Genomic DNA, 16192 nt, shown 5'->3' on the forward strand with positions numbered 1-16192 from the left:
CACATAGTTGTCAACTGTAATTTATGCTGATCTTAACTCTTTTGCTGCTGTGAACGTACCTAGTACTTTCGCACGGTAGGCTGCTATGAATGTACCTTTTAACCCCCCTGTGGTGTGTTGTCAAACTTTAAAATTTTATAAAGATTATCTTTGTCAAAATAAATTAATAAAAAATATTCCATTAAGTAAACAAGAAATCTAGATTATTTTTATTATTTAAATCTTTTTATAATTTCGATTATTTTATTATTTCACGAGTAATAAATGTTACAGAGACACAATACCTTCCATTTTTGCCGCATGTGAGGAAAAAGATTCCAGAGAGTTTACCACAGTGAAAGGGTTAATTTAGACACCATCTTCCAACTGGAGACTTACTTCTCTGCAGAACATGTTTTTATTTTTCAAAGTACAATGTACAACATTGCCCCTATTAGACAAATCTGATGCCTTGACAAAGTGTTAACTTGCCTTCATGATATTTTCAGTATTGAAACTCTTGACCCGCAAATTTCTGATTGAAAACTATGTACTGATGCTGTCTTAGAAAATATTACTCACCTGAATGAATTGCATCATTTGGGCTCTGATGTCTGGATCGGTGGTGGGCAAATCAATTTGTAGTTTAACTTTTTTAATACGTCCTTCCAGGGCTAAGACTTCATTCTTAAGTTGCTCTACAGTAGTCCTGAAAATGGATAGACATTTAAAATAAGCTAATATCATAAGTTGAATATCAGTATCAAGCACTGGAAAGTTGCTTAGCCATCGATTCCTGCCTATCATTGCAATACCATATGACTCATAAATCACAGAATCTAAAACCAATGTTGGAGACATTATTTTGAGTATTGAAATTACAGCTCCTTTGTGGAAAAGCAGTAAAACTCCTGCTTATACTAAACAGTATTAAACTTAGCTGGCTCCAGTGGCGGCATAGTAATGTCCTCGCCTGCCCACCCAGAGGTTGTGGGTTCGATTACTGCCAATGTGGGTTTTTCTCCATCTAGGGCTTGGATGTTTGTAATTGCCTATGGTGATATTGTTGTCAAAAATCCAATGTAAAGGCCAAAGTGCTGTTTTCAGATCAATGTGAAATCAATGCAAAATGAATGATGGGTTTACTAGTTCAAAGTAAACAATCCGTTCAGTTACTCTATCTCTTCAACAAATCACAAATGATTGCAATGCAAATTATATAGAGATTTGGGAAATGGCATAATATTGATTACCTGCATTTTATAGAAAGAAACCACTGTGAAGCATCTAATATTTACTTATTGCTTAAGTAGTATTAGGTTAATAATGGCACAAACTCACAAATCTTTTAACTGGACTTCACAGGACCTTAGCTTATTTTTATTACTTCAGAATTCAAAATTCGTAGCTTAAAAAAATGGCGATTTTTGATGATTTGGGTATTAAATCATGATGGTATTTAATCAGCATTATAAGCTATTCTTTGCTGAAAAATTAGTTATCACAGTTTTTACAGAGCGATTAACAAGAAAGATGTTCAGGTAAAAGTAAAGAACAGAAATAGTGATTTAGAAAAAGGCCAGTGATACTATTTTAGGCATAGCTGAGAATCACAGGTGGACTGCTCATCGGTAAGCAAAAATAAATTATCTCCAGCTGGAGGAAAGTTGAATTTTTTCTGAGAAATGTACTGCTGAATGTGCACCCTCATATCAAATTTAAAAAATCTACAGATTTATTAACTACCTAGGCTAATGAATTATATGTAAAAAGAAATTGAAAAAATATTAAAACTGTGTTTCTCTCAATCAGGGCAGGAGTGAACTTCATTGGAGACATACTGATTTCCATTAAACCATAAAAAAGGTATGCCCAATACTATGGCTTAGACTGGGGACATCTGGTAGTTTTAAACACTATTTCAAACTAAATAGGTATTTCACAATAATGTTCTACTGTGGTAGGAAAGATGCGTATTTAGTCTACTCAAAGTAGCATACCATCAGAAGAGAAAATTGCATTGAGAGTTTGAACTTTTTAATCATCTTAGAATTTCCTACCAATAATCAGATTTCAGTTGCATTTTTGGGATTATGAAAGCTACACTTTACTGCAGATAACGGGGTAAACATTCTTTTACTTTGCAGACAATAAGCCTCCTCTTCAGAGAGAAGCAACATCCTATCTATAAAAAGTAGCTTACTACTCATACTGGAAGTAGCCTGGCAAGCAGCAGGCTACTTCCTAAGCCTCCTAAAATCTAATCATCAATACAAGCAACACATTATTATTTATCATCCAGAGCAAAAAGTTTAGCCTTATAGTTACTTAGTTGCATCCTCTAGGGTTGGCATCTCATCAGGAAATTGGAGAAGACGTGGATCTTTCCTTTCGGCCTGCATTGCCACAAAGTGGATGAGGTTCATCCCAGGTTTATTGGCTCGAATCTCCGTCAGCTTTTGAAGAGAACTCAATTTAACACCAGCAGCATTACCAGCATAGCCTCCCTGTTCAAATAACACAAAATAGTTTAGAATGACAATTAGATGGCTCATGTACATAAAAAAAGGTCTCATATCCATACTAAAAAGAAAGACTTGTACTTTTCCACAGAATTTATTATATGGCACAATGCATTTCACCGAGTCGGTGAAACGCGTTGTACCATATAATAAAATCTGCGGAAAAGTAAAAGTCTTTCTTTTTAGTATGGATATTAAATACTTCTACGAAGTGAAGCCTGAAACAATAGAAAGGTCTCATATTTATTCCTTTGAAATTTTTTCCAATTAGTGCTTTGATTTAAAAAATGTAAGTATACTGATAGATGAAAAAACATAAATTTAAGACTTTCTTCACAGTAAGTTCCACTTAAACTTACTGAATTGAGAAAATTCCCAGCAACCAGGACCATGTAGAAGACTTCTCGAAGTGAGTGACTGGCCATGATATCCTTTGCAGCCGTTGTCATTGCACGTATGCTGGGACCAAGGTAAGCTACATTTGCTCCAAATTCTTCTTTCAAGAGCATGCTTTCGATTCTCAAACGATAACTGTAAATAAGAGTTGGTACTATAAGTAACAATAATACACCTCCAGAATTGCATCCAATTTTCTGTAAATCATAATGGAAGCCAAATTTAAAATGAGAACATACAATTCACAATCTCCCTCTTCAAAATCGATATGGAGAAAATTCCAAGTAGTAATATTCCTTGAAGTGATTTCATACAGAAGTTATATAGACCGGAAAGTGAAAAGAAGATTATTTGCCATGACACATGGAAAAAGGGGAGTTTGGCTGAGGAGTCTTTCCGGAGGGGGTTCACAGTTTTGAAAATGCTCCTATACTGAACCATTTTGTTCTTTTCACTTTATCACCATACTATGCACAATGCCTTTTCACTCTTCCTAGCTGCTCCAGTAATTCAACCACGATTTTATGCTCTCCTGTTTCTTGTAAAAAAGTTTTCTTTGATTTTGTGTAAAAAAATGTCTTGTTCTTATTCACTGCTCAGCATGGTGAATATGAAGTTTTCTTCCTCTGCTCCAATTTAAAATTCCATTTCAAAGGACTTTGGCATTCATTACACATCTGACAAGGAGGTATAATCAACTCTTTCCACCTACTCACATTTTATAAACCTTTTTTTACAAATTTTCCTGCACAGTCCTTAATTTTAACATACAAATTACCTTCCCAGATTTAATTGACCCTCTTATTTTCCCATGAATGCAGACCTGACTTTCCTAATTCAGCATCAGACTTCATCTCACTAAAATATAATCCTTCTGCTATATAATTCATTGAAATGATTTTATGTCCCATGCACCAGCAGTCTACAAAATATGCAAAAGTAACCACTCAATAAGATGGAATGGGGAGGGTTATAAATGTGGTATTTCTACCCTGGCCCTTCAGCTGGGAGAAGGGCAATCGAGAGGATGGAGGGCAAAGGTGCCATTTTCCTGTACCATGCATTAAAAACCATAGAAGAAAGGGCAAATGGCAAAAAAGAAAGAAATCTGACTCTTGGAGAGGACAGTCCTGTGCTAACACATTCAACTGATCTATTTATTTAAGTTTGACAGAAAGAACAGGAAGTGGGAGATATACTCGTACATATATTTGTGATTTATAATCAAGCAAAGAATCCTGATCCAGGTGATCATTCACTATAAGGCATAAGGATTAACAATTTGGAAATCTATATCAAAAATATACTTTTTTCTATCCACTCAAGAAAAGCTAAAAGGGATGAAATAAAGCAAGCGGGACCTCAGGTAAAAGGAAAATAACAAATAACAATAATTATCAGAGAGAGACTCTTTGAAAATATTTACTTTGGCATGGAACTCAGTTGGAGTAAAAAGCGCTCTGCATTTCCTAGGCGGCTTCTGTCACCATCAAAAGCTCTCAGGGTCTCAAGTTCATCCATTTCTGGGAGAATGCGCAAGAGACCACAAAGCTTCTCTGCTCCGATTTCCCCATGAGAACCCGCTTTCACCAAACGAATGATGTCATCATTTGAACTGAAAGTAAGAGTTTGGTGGAATTACAATCATTCAAAGATAACATTACTTTTGTTAATGCAAAGAAAAATCAAACGTTGATACCCTCAACATATGTTTAGAAATAATTATGAACTTCACCTTTTGAACTGCTTCAGAAAGATGTTCACATTTAGACTTCTTTTTCCATCTAAAAGGGTTATCTGTCAAAATAAAAGAGCACACACAATAAATATATGATCAAATAGGAGGATAATAGTTGGGGAATATTTTTTGTTAATGATTATTTGAATAACATGAATATGAAACCAGCACTCTGTAAATATGCATCACTCATTAACATGATTAAAACAGAGAAAAAAATGCTTTTGCTAAACATTTATATTTTTCTAAATTTGCTAATACTGGACTAAGTGACTAAGGCTAATACCATGATAAAAACTGTGATTTAGAAAGTCACTGCTGACCAATCAACACAAAGGCCTTTATTAGGAAGATGTTTTTCCCAAACTAAAATGTGTCATGATTACCTCAGCGCAACTTTCAATCTGTGCATGCTTGGTAAAGTTAATTCATATAGGTTCATGACATATGGGCAATACATTAGGTAAAATAAAAATTTATCACATATCAATTCACCTTTATGAAGGGTATAAATTACCCATATGAGTACATAAGGGACAATTTCTAGACAGGTTAGTATCTAACTATTTTGAGAGAAGTCATTGGATTTACCTCAATCGAATCTCTTTTGGTTCTGTCATCTCGACCTCCAAGCTTGGGGGAGGAGGTAGGAGTGAATCCTCCTCCAGGACCCCCTGTGGTTGCTGGTGATGGGGGTGGCACTTGCTGACAAAATAGACCTTCCATCTCCTCCCAGTCGAGGTCAGCCATCGGGGAGCTCTCATGGGACCGAGCCACAAGAGCCCAAATATTTCGTTTGTCGCTTACCACCTGCAAGGGCATAGGAGGCACGTAATGATTCTGTAATTTTATTGCACTGTTTGTGAGATTCTTATAAAAAAATATAAGCAGCAGTTTCTCTCCTTACAGCTTAAAGAGCCATGGCTATTGTAAACAAAGGGGTGTCTTAACCTCCCACAGATGTTGTCCTATGTGAAGTGGCTAGAAACAAAAACACACTGGTAATATTTTATAATCCTTACAATCACAACCTTATAAGGACTGCTGAGGAATTAAGTGCACTTTCCCCTTCCCATAAATAAATAAACCTCTAGATTGCCTCCATTCCTTTGTTAATTATACTTATAAATAGTATATAGAATATGTTTGCTGCATGAAAAATCAAGCCTATATCCATTAAGTCCTCATATAATACTCCTTATCTCTTTGTCAGAACTGGGATAAACATTGACCAGTTCTTCTGGCGAAATTACTTCCTTCAAATCTGGGATTTATTGTACAGGACCATTTCACAAAACATTTTTTTAATGGTGGATGGGTAAAAACTGTCAAATGAGCAAATAAATCATTGCAAACATGTAAAGATTTTAATCCATGCATGGTCAACAACAAAATTCTTCAAAGTTACATGAACAAGTGAACGCAGAGATAACAATTTGTGCACATGGTGCTATTGTTATGAATAAAAATAATTCTTGGTGATTGCTTTGCAATCTGAGAACAGATTATTTTAAAAACTCACCTTATGGTTTGGAATCTTGTTCCAGTTGATCGTTTTCATTTTCGCCTTTGGAACAGGAGTTTCCTGTTGTGGCAGTTTGTGTGAGTCCTCATCCTCTCTTGTGTCACCGTCCGGTGCATTTTTGGCACTGCCCACAGCCATCTTTCGAGCCCTCATCAGCAGTGGTGAAGGGGGTGGTGGTGGAGGGGGACAGCCACCAGGTGCAAGTGGCGGTGGAGGTGGGGGAGGCGGGGGTGGTGGTGCACCCCCTCCAATGCAGATCATAGGTGGGGGTGGTGGTGGAGGTGGGGGTGGAGGAGCTGGTGGAGGAGGATTTCCACCCCCTGGCTTTGCTTCACTTCCTGTAGCAGGATTCAAAGAGGGACGAGAGTTTAGATGAAATCAACAGCTTCACGCTCAATATCAAGGAAACTTTGAATATTCGCATTTCAATAAATTTTTAGATTTTCATGCAATTATTCTAATTAATATCTAAAAAACTCTCAAGGAAAATTATTAATAATGATAAAGTAAATGAAAGTTTTGCTAGGATATTACCACATCCAACAACCCACGGATCACTACAAAATCATGCCATTATGAACATTTAAATTCGCAGCAAAATCATTTTTTCGTCTGATGAATTTTTGGTAAATTATCAAAATGATTATTTTGATTTATATTTGGCAACGAATATTTTCGAAGTAAAGATTACTTTATGCATTAGCAAAGAGGGTTTCTATTACAGTACTCAAATATCAATAAAAAGAATATAACATCAAAATATCAAGGAAAATCCTGATACAGTTACGTCAGTTTATAACTATCCTGCGCGATAGGCAACCAGTGTTTCCCCGACCTGTAATTTACGAGATACGGTGTTTTTTGTCACCGTGTTTGAGTTTTCGGTAGTTTTTGGTAGCAATTCAAATGTAAAATTCGTGTTACCGGTCTCTCTAAATTCGCCATGAAGCAAAGATAAACAGCCGATTTCAAGTTGGAAAATGAATGTGGTATATTTTAAGATGAGCATATGAAAAAAAAAGATGAAGGCGTTAACGGAAAGACTCAAAAGGGGGATCTAGACCTTTTTAAATGGAAGGAAATCGCTTTTAGACAAAACAAAAAATTTAAAAAATCATTCCATAAGAAGTGAAGGCTGTTTAGAAAAATACCGTACTTTTTCTCCAATACCGTGTTTCTAAACACGGAACCCCGCATGGGTCTGAAATTTAATTCATAGGAAACAGAAATTTCACGCCAAGCGTTTTGGTGTTGAGTGTTTTCCATTTTGTTAATGACAATCACAGCGACTAAAAGTGTCGAAGCCGTAGCCCCGGGACCTAATATTTGGTAGGACCTTGCTCCAACAGACTTACTGCAAGAGCAGCTGGCTGAGGTGGAGTTCTGATTGGCGGAGGGTGGCGGCCGGTGTAGGAGGCGTGCAGCATCGTCGGGTCCCTCGATGAGCGAGGCGCGGTGGACGAGGGTCTCGGCTGTCTCCCACGCGAGCGCCGCCCCTCCCGCCTCCTTGCCATCTCCGCGGGGGTCGAGGCGGAGCAAGTGCTGCAGGATCCCCAAAAAGTTGCTCTCCTGTGGCAATCCGGCAACCTGCACGTGTGATTGGAACAAAGAAAAGGACTAAATTGGTGAGCCCTGTAGAGTGCAAGCCAGGGTACTGATGCTGCAAAAGCAACACGATTCGGACGCAAGGCAAAAATGGGTTTGTTTGGTACGTGAGAGTGAAGTCCGCCTAGTACTAGGTCAAATGATTCAAACATTCAGGATATGGTGGTCAGTTCCTCTCCCTGTGCCACCACTGTGCAAGAAGATGTAGTACCCGAAACCCCACACGCCTTGGGTGAAGCTACGGACTCTCAGAGGCGTCGCCCAGAATTTAGCCCCGGCCCAGTGCTAAGCAGACCAGCGCTCTACTGACCGGACGGAAATCAAACACACATAGGCAGGCAAAAATGCGATCAGAACCCTGCTTGAGAAAAAAAGCTTCAAAGTCACCAATTTAATATTATTGACATCCATGAGATGTCAATAATATTAAATTATAATAAAGATAAATTTTTCCACTTTTAAAGATTTGATGCCACAGATTTCCCGTGAGGTTTACCGTTTAAACTCATGGACTTTAAAAAATTATATGTATCTATTGGTCTGCGGTTTCAAGTACATCGCGACGGGAAATCCCATTGGCACCTACGGAGTGAATACTAATGGTCCCGTAATTTACCTGCCAGTTTGCCATAGCAGAAATGAATATTAGGCAGAGATTCATTATTCTATATGTGAGTATCATTCCTTAAAAATAAATTAAGTTATACATAGACACAAACAAACTGTGAGAATCCAGTCCAAGACGAATAATTTTTACTCTTGGAAATTGTCGATTGTAATACACATTAGCGGATGGTTCCGTTAAAAGTTACTGCCGTGGCATCCTCCGTGGTTTCTTAGAATAACAGTACTTTGGGAATTTGAATTAAGTGAAGATGCGGCATGATCCAGGTGATCTATGCTCGTTCTTATTCGTAGGAAACATGGTAATCTACATACTAAATTACATGCAATGTGTCAGCACCATTGCGTTTCAGAGCCAATTTTGAGTTAGACTTAGTCCAAGCCCAAGTTTAATAATATTTATTATCTGAGTATTCAGATTGTTGTTTCCATTCATCCGCGCTCAGCTCCCAAGACCTAGAAGATGAATCTCATTCAGGGACGAATGGAGGGAGCCGATTGACCACCACTCTACACTTGAGGTCTAAAAAATAAGCTCATAGAGTAAAAATATTTGTTGCTAATCTATGAAATAGAGCATGAAGCAATAAAGAATAACTACCATTACGAAATCTCCCATTCCGACGTGAGAAAACCAAACCGACTTAATTACGCTCCTCTTTGGGAAGCTTCTAGAGAGACACCTGTGAGTTGAAGTGGAGGGTAACGGGTAGAACGCTGACTTCAAACGGTAAGGGAGGTTAAGTATTTTGTAATCACCACCTCGATTTCATTAACTTTTTCTTTGATTTGGTTCATGCGACGTGAACTGCGCTCAGATGACTTCTTACTAAAAATGTCATTAATGCAAATAATTAAACTCAACACAGAATGGTTAAGTTTAGTGTTATTCATTGCATATAATAAAATTTCAGTTATCAGTTTCATCTATATTGCCATCCTATAATGAACATAGGCTTATAAACGCTGAAATTCAAAATATAAATACTGTGCACACGTGTAGGTACTCCATGTCGCTTAGTAAAATTTTCGGTGGGTATGAGGGGCCTTTCGAAGGCCATTGGGTAATTAAAAACTTGTAGGAAAGCGCAATACTGGCTGGACTCCAGGAGGAAATGAGGAATGCACACCAATCAAAAACCCAGGACACCCGACGTTTCTGACGCAAATGCGTGATTAAACAATCCGGCTCTGGAGACGCGGAGTTCATTAATTTACATTGGCATGGGAGTTAACAACAGCATTAGGAAATTCGATTAAAATTCAATCGTAAAGCAATGAGACTATTTTGAATGAACGGGATGATTGCGAATTGTTGCGAGGCATCTTTAAAAGAACAAGGGGCGAGCGGTCACCACTGTACGCAGTAGAAGTGCAGAGGCTTACCATTCTGAGGATGGCGTAAAAGACATCGAGATGCGAATTAAGATCCAGGCTGTCCTGTCCTAGATGTTGGCACTCATCGCTCTCCCTCTGCTCTTCGAACACGTCCAATTGCACGCTGAGATCACCCGATCCCGGCTCACCCGTGCTCTTCCTGCCGCCCAAGAAAGAAAACATCGATTAAAAAAATGTACCCCGGAGGTAAACACAGATAGAGTATAACAAATTTCATCATGAAATTATGAGATATTTTCATCGCAAAATATACGAATCCTGTGCAACTGGACTCCAGAAATATCGTAGCATTGTTTAAAACTTAGGTAAATTATACTCCTGTACTTGGTGTTTAAACAACAGCCAGGGTTCTCAAACAACCATAATTTTAGTCAAAAACTTGAAGATTCACGAAAAAAATTAAGACTGCCCATGGTCTTGATATAAAATTAAAAATTTAAAATACTCAACCGTGCAACCACAACATTAAGTTTTTCATAATAAGTATCAATAGCATAGAAATGCCTTCCCATGAAATTCCTAGCGTAATTAAACTTTCAGGCGACGGAGATTCGAGTTGAAAACTCTAATTCGCGAAGATAAACCAGAAATAGATCTTTGAGTTATTTGAAATTGCTCATCTCTTAAGAAAGGGGAAAAATAATTCAATATTGGAATTCCAATCAGCAATCCAGTGTCTGTGAGTAATCTAAGAGTAATAGAATAGTGGAGTAAGAAGTGTATAATTTAATGCTCAAAAAAATTCTCAAGTTATTTTCTGCTTATAAGCAAGGAGACACATGAAAAATGATCTCCAAAAAGTTCTCTTACAATAAAAGTTCAAGATACCTGTATAATACTTAGCACTTCTACTAAGGTGTTTACGCTAAGGAACCCTGGCGATTTTTGTTTGTATTTGGGCAATAATTTGGGTCCCATATCACATAAACCGAAATCCAATTAGCATCGGAACCATCAATATTAAGGGAAGCGATCTAAATTGCATCCAAAATCTAAATAAACACGTAATATCTTAAAGTTCGTTACTTTTTCATTCATTCATCAAAGTATTTTCCGAATGTAAAATCAAACCTGGGCCATCCCTTGATGTGAATCGCCCCAAAATTTCATATTACTAAATATAATCATGCTTATAAAAAACTGTCATTACCTTAGCTCGTTGAGGACTTGTAGGAGCTTAAGACCTGCATCAAAAGAGATAATATCATTACAATTTCTGACATGTGAAAAGTAATGCATTTATATCAATCCAGCAATAACACTAATATTTAATTATTCTTAGGAATTCGTAACAATACAATGTTATAGATTTATGGAGGGTAAATGAATTAGAGCTTGAACAATTGAATAATTTAATTTTCATGCGGCTTTTATATGAAACACACATCATACGTATTTAACTATCACATGAATTCCAATAAGCATTGAAAAATTCAATATGACGTAAACTCACCAATGAATTCATTGCGGACTCGTATCCTTTCTTTCAGTCTCGGCGTTGAGATGATAAGGCAATTCACAAATGCAACCAATGCTGTTTGGTAGTCTAGTGAAGTGGCCAGCCTGAGTTCATCCACCACCACGCGGAACCGGTATTTCTCACCCTTAAGCGACTGAAAAACCTCAAGGTCATTCATCCTTCGAACCATCCAAAACTTATTTTTTTAATTCAAATCTTAAGCCAAATTACAATACTTAAATGATGCAGATGACCTGAAAATCTAAATAACTCAGAGACACAAGATAAGAGAGGATCATAAAAATTATTAAACTCTGATGTATCCTGCCGGTAAAAGCTTGATTATATGGCTTTCACATAATTTATTCACCATAATATTACAACCCTTCCAAGATCTAAAAGGATCCTTTAAAATAAAAAAATGTTGCAAATTTATTTCAAACTCTGTGGCAGATCTGACCGCGGGTAGATATCGTAGGCAGCAAGTAAAATTTTATGTGCGGTTTATTCCAACTAACATACGAGGGTGGAACTTTGAAAAAATAGATTAGAATATTCACCGATAAATCAAATAAAACAAAAAATTATAAAAATGAAAATATTTTTATGCTTTTTCCATTAAAATTTTCACCATAATTTAACAAATTTCAACAATTATCTACAAATATTTTACTGGGATAGAAATTATTTAATTATTGTGAGGATTGAAATAATGTTAATTGATAGCGTTAAAATAGGATAAATAGCAATGCATGAATGAAAAAAGTAAACTGAAATTCAATTAGAACATAGCGAAAATATTTTAAAACGAAAAGTCTAAGTACACCTCAAATGTAATAAATTAAATCCAGGTCTTACATAATGGAGGAGCATAATTAGTCAAATGAGCTAAATCAAACTAACACATACACAAAGTTGAAATTCGTCGAGAGTAAATTGGCATCTGGTATCAGCTCACAATTTCATATGGCCAGTGTAAGAGCTTTGGGACCTACTTTGCATTCTTACCCACAGAATATTTATATTTTCATGTACACAGTTCCGTTTTACCGTATTTTCCTGGTGCTGCGAGTTTTATCGACGTGAGCTGTGAACTCGACTCCGCCAAAAATACGAAAAGACAGCAGTATTAATTTCTTAACCTCAGAAAGCTTACCGCTGCCCATTTATGCTTTCAAAGAAATTCTAACTACAGTCAAAAGTAGTGCGAAAACTCACCACTTCAGAAGGTACTTTTAATAGGAATCCCGTTCAATGTAACACGGAACTCCATTAAAACTGAGAATTATTCACACAATGATTCATATTGTAGTGGAGCAAAAGATGGGATAATTTTTAGCGGGGTTTGATGAGAACTTTCTGCTAGCATTAAATATTTTATAACCTAAGCGAAAAACAAACAATTTACAATCCCAGGGTAGTATGCGGCGTTATAAAGTTGGATCGCAAATTAACAATACCTGAGGAATAAGCGATCAAATAAAACTATGGATAATTTTTCCAATGGGACACTCAATTACGCTTCGCGTGACTTCGCGACAAAAAAATTTGGCGGCAGCTCCTTAACCTGCTCTGCACGGCCGAAAGACAGACCGAGTGGAAAATCGCATGGGATACGTATGACCGTTAAAAAATGTCTCATGTACAGACCTTGTAATGCTCAAGGGCGTCCAAGGCACGGGCGTACCCTTCCGCGTTGTACACGCAAAGTGCAGAGAGCAGCTCCACCACCTGTTTCTTCACGGTCACATTACTCGTGTCCAGCGCTGAAAAAGAGAAGGCGGAAGGTGTCATGATTTGATAGCACAGCAAAGGGCGCCGGTCTTCCCCATTGCGATCGCATTATCCCCTCAGCGCCGCGACTCAACTAATGGATTACATACACCGGCTGCGGTAGTTGGCAGTATCAATGCCTCGCGATCTTTATAGGAACCTAATATTGTAAAACCTTAGACACAATGGATCGATTGAATCTCAGAGGATGTCGGGGTTAAAGAGAAAAACAGCTACACTCGGTATCGAGTCGATTAAGCAAAGGCGATAAAATAATTAATAATAAAATTAATAAAACAATACGCAAGAATAATATCTGACACTTAACAATGAATTGATAAAAACTCGAAACACTTCAGACATACAAGTATGCATTGAATTGAATTATACGGGACTGTACATGATAGGTGATAAAATATCGGGCAAAAATTTATATCTGAATACACATGGAGTTTTTTGCGGAAATATAAACGTCTTATTTTGCATCAGACATTTAATAGGTCTCGCTCTTTCCTCCAAGGTCCCTTGAGAACATTTAAACCTGTCATCAGACTAAGCATCGACAGCAACCGTCATCAATCAACATTTTACACAGTAATGGGACACAAAATATTCTTTCTGAGATTTTTCAGAAAGAATAACAGAATACAGTATCGTTTGTTGGACTACAATGGTGTTTTCGAAATATTTTTGTGGCTTTATTAAAAAATTAAGCCCGAAAAATAGGCTACTGTGTCTTTCCTTCCCACTCTTTCCAAACAAGACATTTCTTCTATAAAGCGCAATGAAAGCGACGTTTACTATATTGGGCCTTTGTAGGGAATGAAACCGTTGAATACATGGGCAGCTCATACCAAATTGCGGAAGACCACTGAGTGTGTTTTTCGTACCAACAAGGATGGTTAATTTCAAATAACTGAATATTATTTTATTTCATTCACGCCTCCTGAAACTGAAGTAATTTTACTTCCCTAAAGATAATAATACTAAATTCGCGAAATGTCCACCAAATATTCCTTCATGAATGCCCTTGTCAAATTTCGATAAAATTGTCCTCAGGTAAGATAAATTGGTACTCTTAAGCACTTGTCCAATTGTCATTATGATTTTTAATGTACGCTTAATTTAAGCAGCATGTAATTTACTTTTATAAAATCATCCCAACTAGTCATTTTACAGTACAATTATATGAATCTACTACTGATACAATAAGATTAATAGCATACGCTAGTGTATTATTATATAATCTCACTTAATGCGATCCAACACACCGAATAGTAAAATGACTCTACATTATCAACAAGTCACTATCCAAGTTGTTCAGAACTAAATGAAGGAACCAATACATTTAACTAAAATGAAAGTAACCCGAATGATATGACGGCCGCTGTGTTACTATAAGATCGTCAAGCGACAAAAAATCTTTACCAGTGCCGTTATTTTATATTTCCAATTTATTTTGAGCAGAAAACGTGGGGATACACAGTAACAGGTACCATAGAATCGAAATTAAAATATCTTAGTAAAAAATGGGACTGTCCACCTTTTCCAAGAATTTTTCATATTTTTGTCGGTCGTTCAAGTCACGGCTAACAAATGACAGCTGCCAGAGGATATCAAGGTGCGGGAAAACGCTAAAAAACAGCATCGCAATACTCAGCTATTTAAAGCATATCCTGAAATATTACCACATAACATTAATGTAATCCTTGCCTTGCAAGTTACTACATCGAAGCGCGATGTTCTTTTGGCTAAAGCACCTTCACTTCTGTCACTCCGCCGAATTTATCGATAGACCTCTCATACCGAGTAAGCACTCATTGACTTATACTTACTCCGTCGCCTGGGATAATATTCCACGTGCGACCTCCAGAATTCTTTCGGATAACATGAAAGCACGCATGCTGTTTTCTCTCGCCAGCCGACGGGGCGAGAGAAGCGCATAGGTTGCTGCGAGTAGGTAGGTGGCGTGGTGCATTTATGCAGTTGCTGCTCATGCGTATGCGAAACAGCGCATGCACGGGGACGATCGGAGGGAGCAATGGTAATAGGGTGATATAAAAGCCCACGAGACAAGGAGAGGAGGAGAAGCACGTCACTGAGAGGTTTGGGGAAGAGACGAGCTTCTGTGCGTTGGGAAATAACACGACGCATGGAAATTCAAACAAGTAAACAATTGCGGTTCCTCGGTGAGAATATTAAGCGTTGATGCCACGTCTCACAACATACACTTGCTTTATTATGAAAATTGTCGCTGGATTGCATGTTATAATTATGAATTTTGGTTTTCTAACCCCAGGTGACGGTAATCCTTTAAGACCACCAGGAAAGAGAACAGGGCTTCATGATGAAATAGAAGACGTTTTCCATTCCGGAGGCTTTTCCGCGATTAAGCAAAACTTTGCAAAAGTAATTACAATGGCATTAGAAGGATGAAATCGGCTGGCCTACTCTACTCAGACATTACCACAAATGAGCCGTTACATGCGCTCAGTACGCACTTACGTGTAAGTAAACACTGGTACAGAAAACAAAAAGAACTGGGACCCGAAAGAGGATGGGTATGGGGAGCTCCTAATGAGTATCAGCTTGTCATGTTCGACCAAGGAACAAATGACGTGAATCAAACGGGGAGGGGTACCGAAAGCTGACGATATCTTTTCAAGAGATTTCATGCTTAATTTTCTCTTAAATGAAGACAGTAAGTTATAATTTTTATATGTGCCTAGGGTTCAGATAGGTAGGTAGGTATGAAACTTATGCAGATATCTCACTAATAGGAACAAAACTCTCAAGTGAAGTAAATTTTTACCAGATGTTATCGGAAATGCATTTGAAGTCTGCGTGCGTGTTGAAGGAATAGTTTTTTTTCACTTTGAGCTTTCATTACAAAACTTTTCATTTTTAGGCCCATTTCCATTTTCCCCCGTTGTTTTTGCCAGGATTTAAATGGCATAGCGACTTGATGATATTCTACAGTCAAGGAACTAGGCTGAAGTGGTTCCGCCTATTTTCATCTAGAATTGCTTTTCAAATCCCCTATTTGAGAGGTGACATTTTTCGATTCATATCCTAAATATACTTTGAAGACTCCGACCTTCTCTAACTAGATATTGAAGCTGCGAGGAGAGGTGAAACATTCTGAAAAAATATACGACATAAAGTTAAAGGTT

At 37.4% G+C, this 16192-nt stretch overlaps 1 protein-coding gene across 1 annotated transcript in view; it reads right to left on the reverse strand.

Annotated features, from left to right (window-relative positions):
- The window catches only part of form3 (formin 3), a 183317-nt gene that overhangs the window by 16380 nt on the left and 150745 nt on the right, over nucleotides 1-16192 (reverse strand). The window contains exons 3-14 of the mRNA XM_071587447.1: nucleotides 12897-13012; nucleotides 11241-11400; nucleotides 10938-10971; nucleotides 9776-9926; nucleotides 7516-7747; nucleotides 6158-6498; nucleotides 5227-5445; nucleotides 4633-4694; nucleotides 4324-4512; nucleotides 2861-3032; nucleotides 2308-2486; nucleotides 562-688 (exon numbers count right to left, since the gene is read on the reverse strand). Coding sequence (XP_071443548.1) covers nucleotides 562-688; nucleotides 2308-2486; nucleotides 2861-3032; nucleotides 4324-4512; nucleotides 4633-4694; nucleotides 5227-5445; nucleotides 6158-6498; nucleotides 7516-7747; nucleotides 9776-9926; nucleotides 10938-10971; nucleotides 11241-11400; nucleotides 12897-13012 — 1982 coding nt within the window. The remainder of the gene's footprint in view (nucleotides 1-561; nucleotides 689-2307; nucleotides 2487-2860; nucleotides 3033-4323; nucleotides 4513-4632; nucleotides 4695-5226; nucleotides 5446-6157; nucleotides 6499-7515; nucleotides 7748-9775; nucleotides 9927-10937; nucleotides 10972-11240; nucleotides 11401-12896; nucleotides 13013-16192) is intronic.

The sequence above is a fragment of the Hetaerina americana genome, unplaced genomic scaffold (genome assembly GCF_022747635.1).
Source record: "Hetaerina americana unplaced genomic scaffold, ioHetAmer1.1.p SCAF_3, whole genome shotgun sequence".
Lineage (NCBI taxonomy): Eukaryota > Metazoa > Arthropoda > Insecta > Odonata > Calopterygidae > Hetaerina > Hetaerina americana.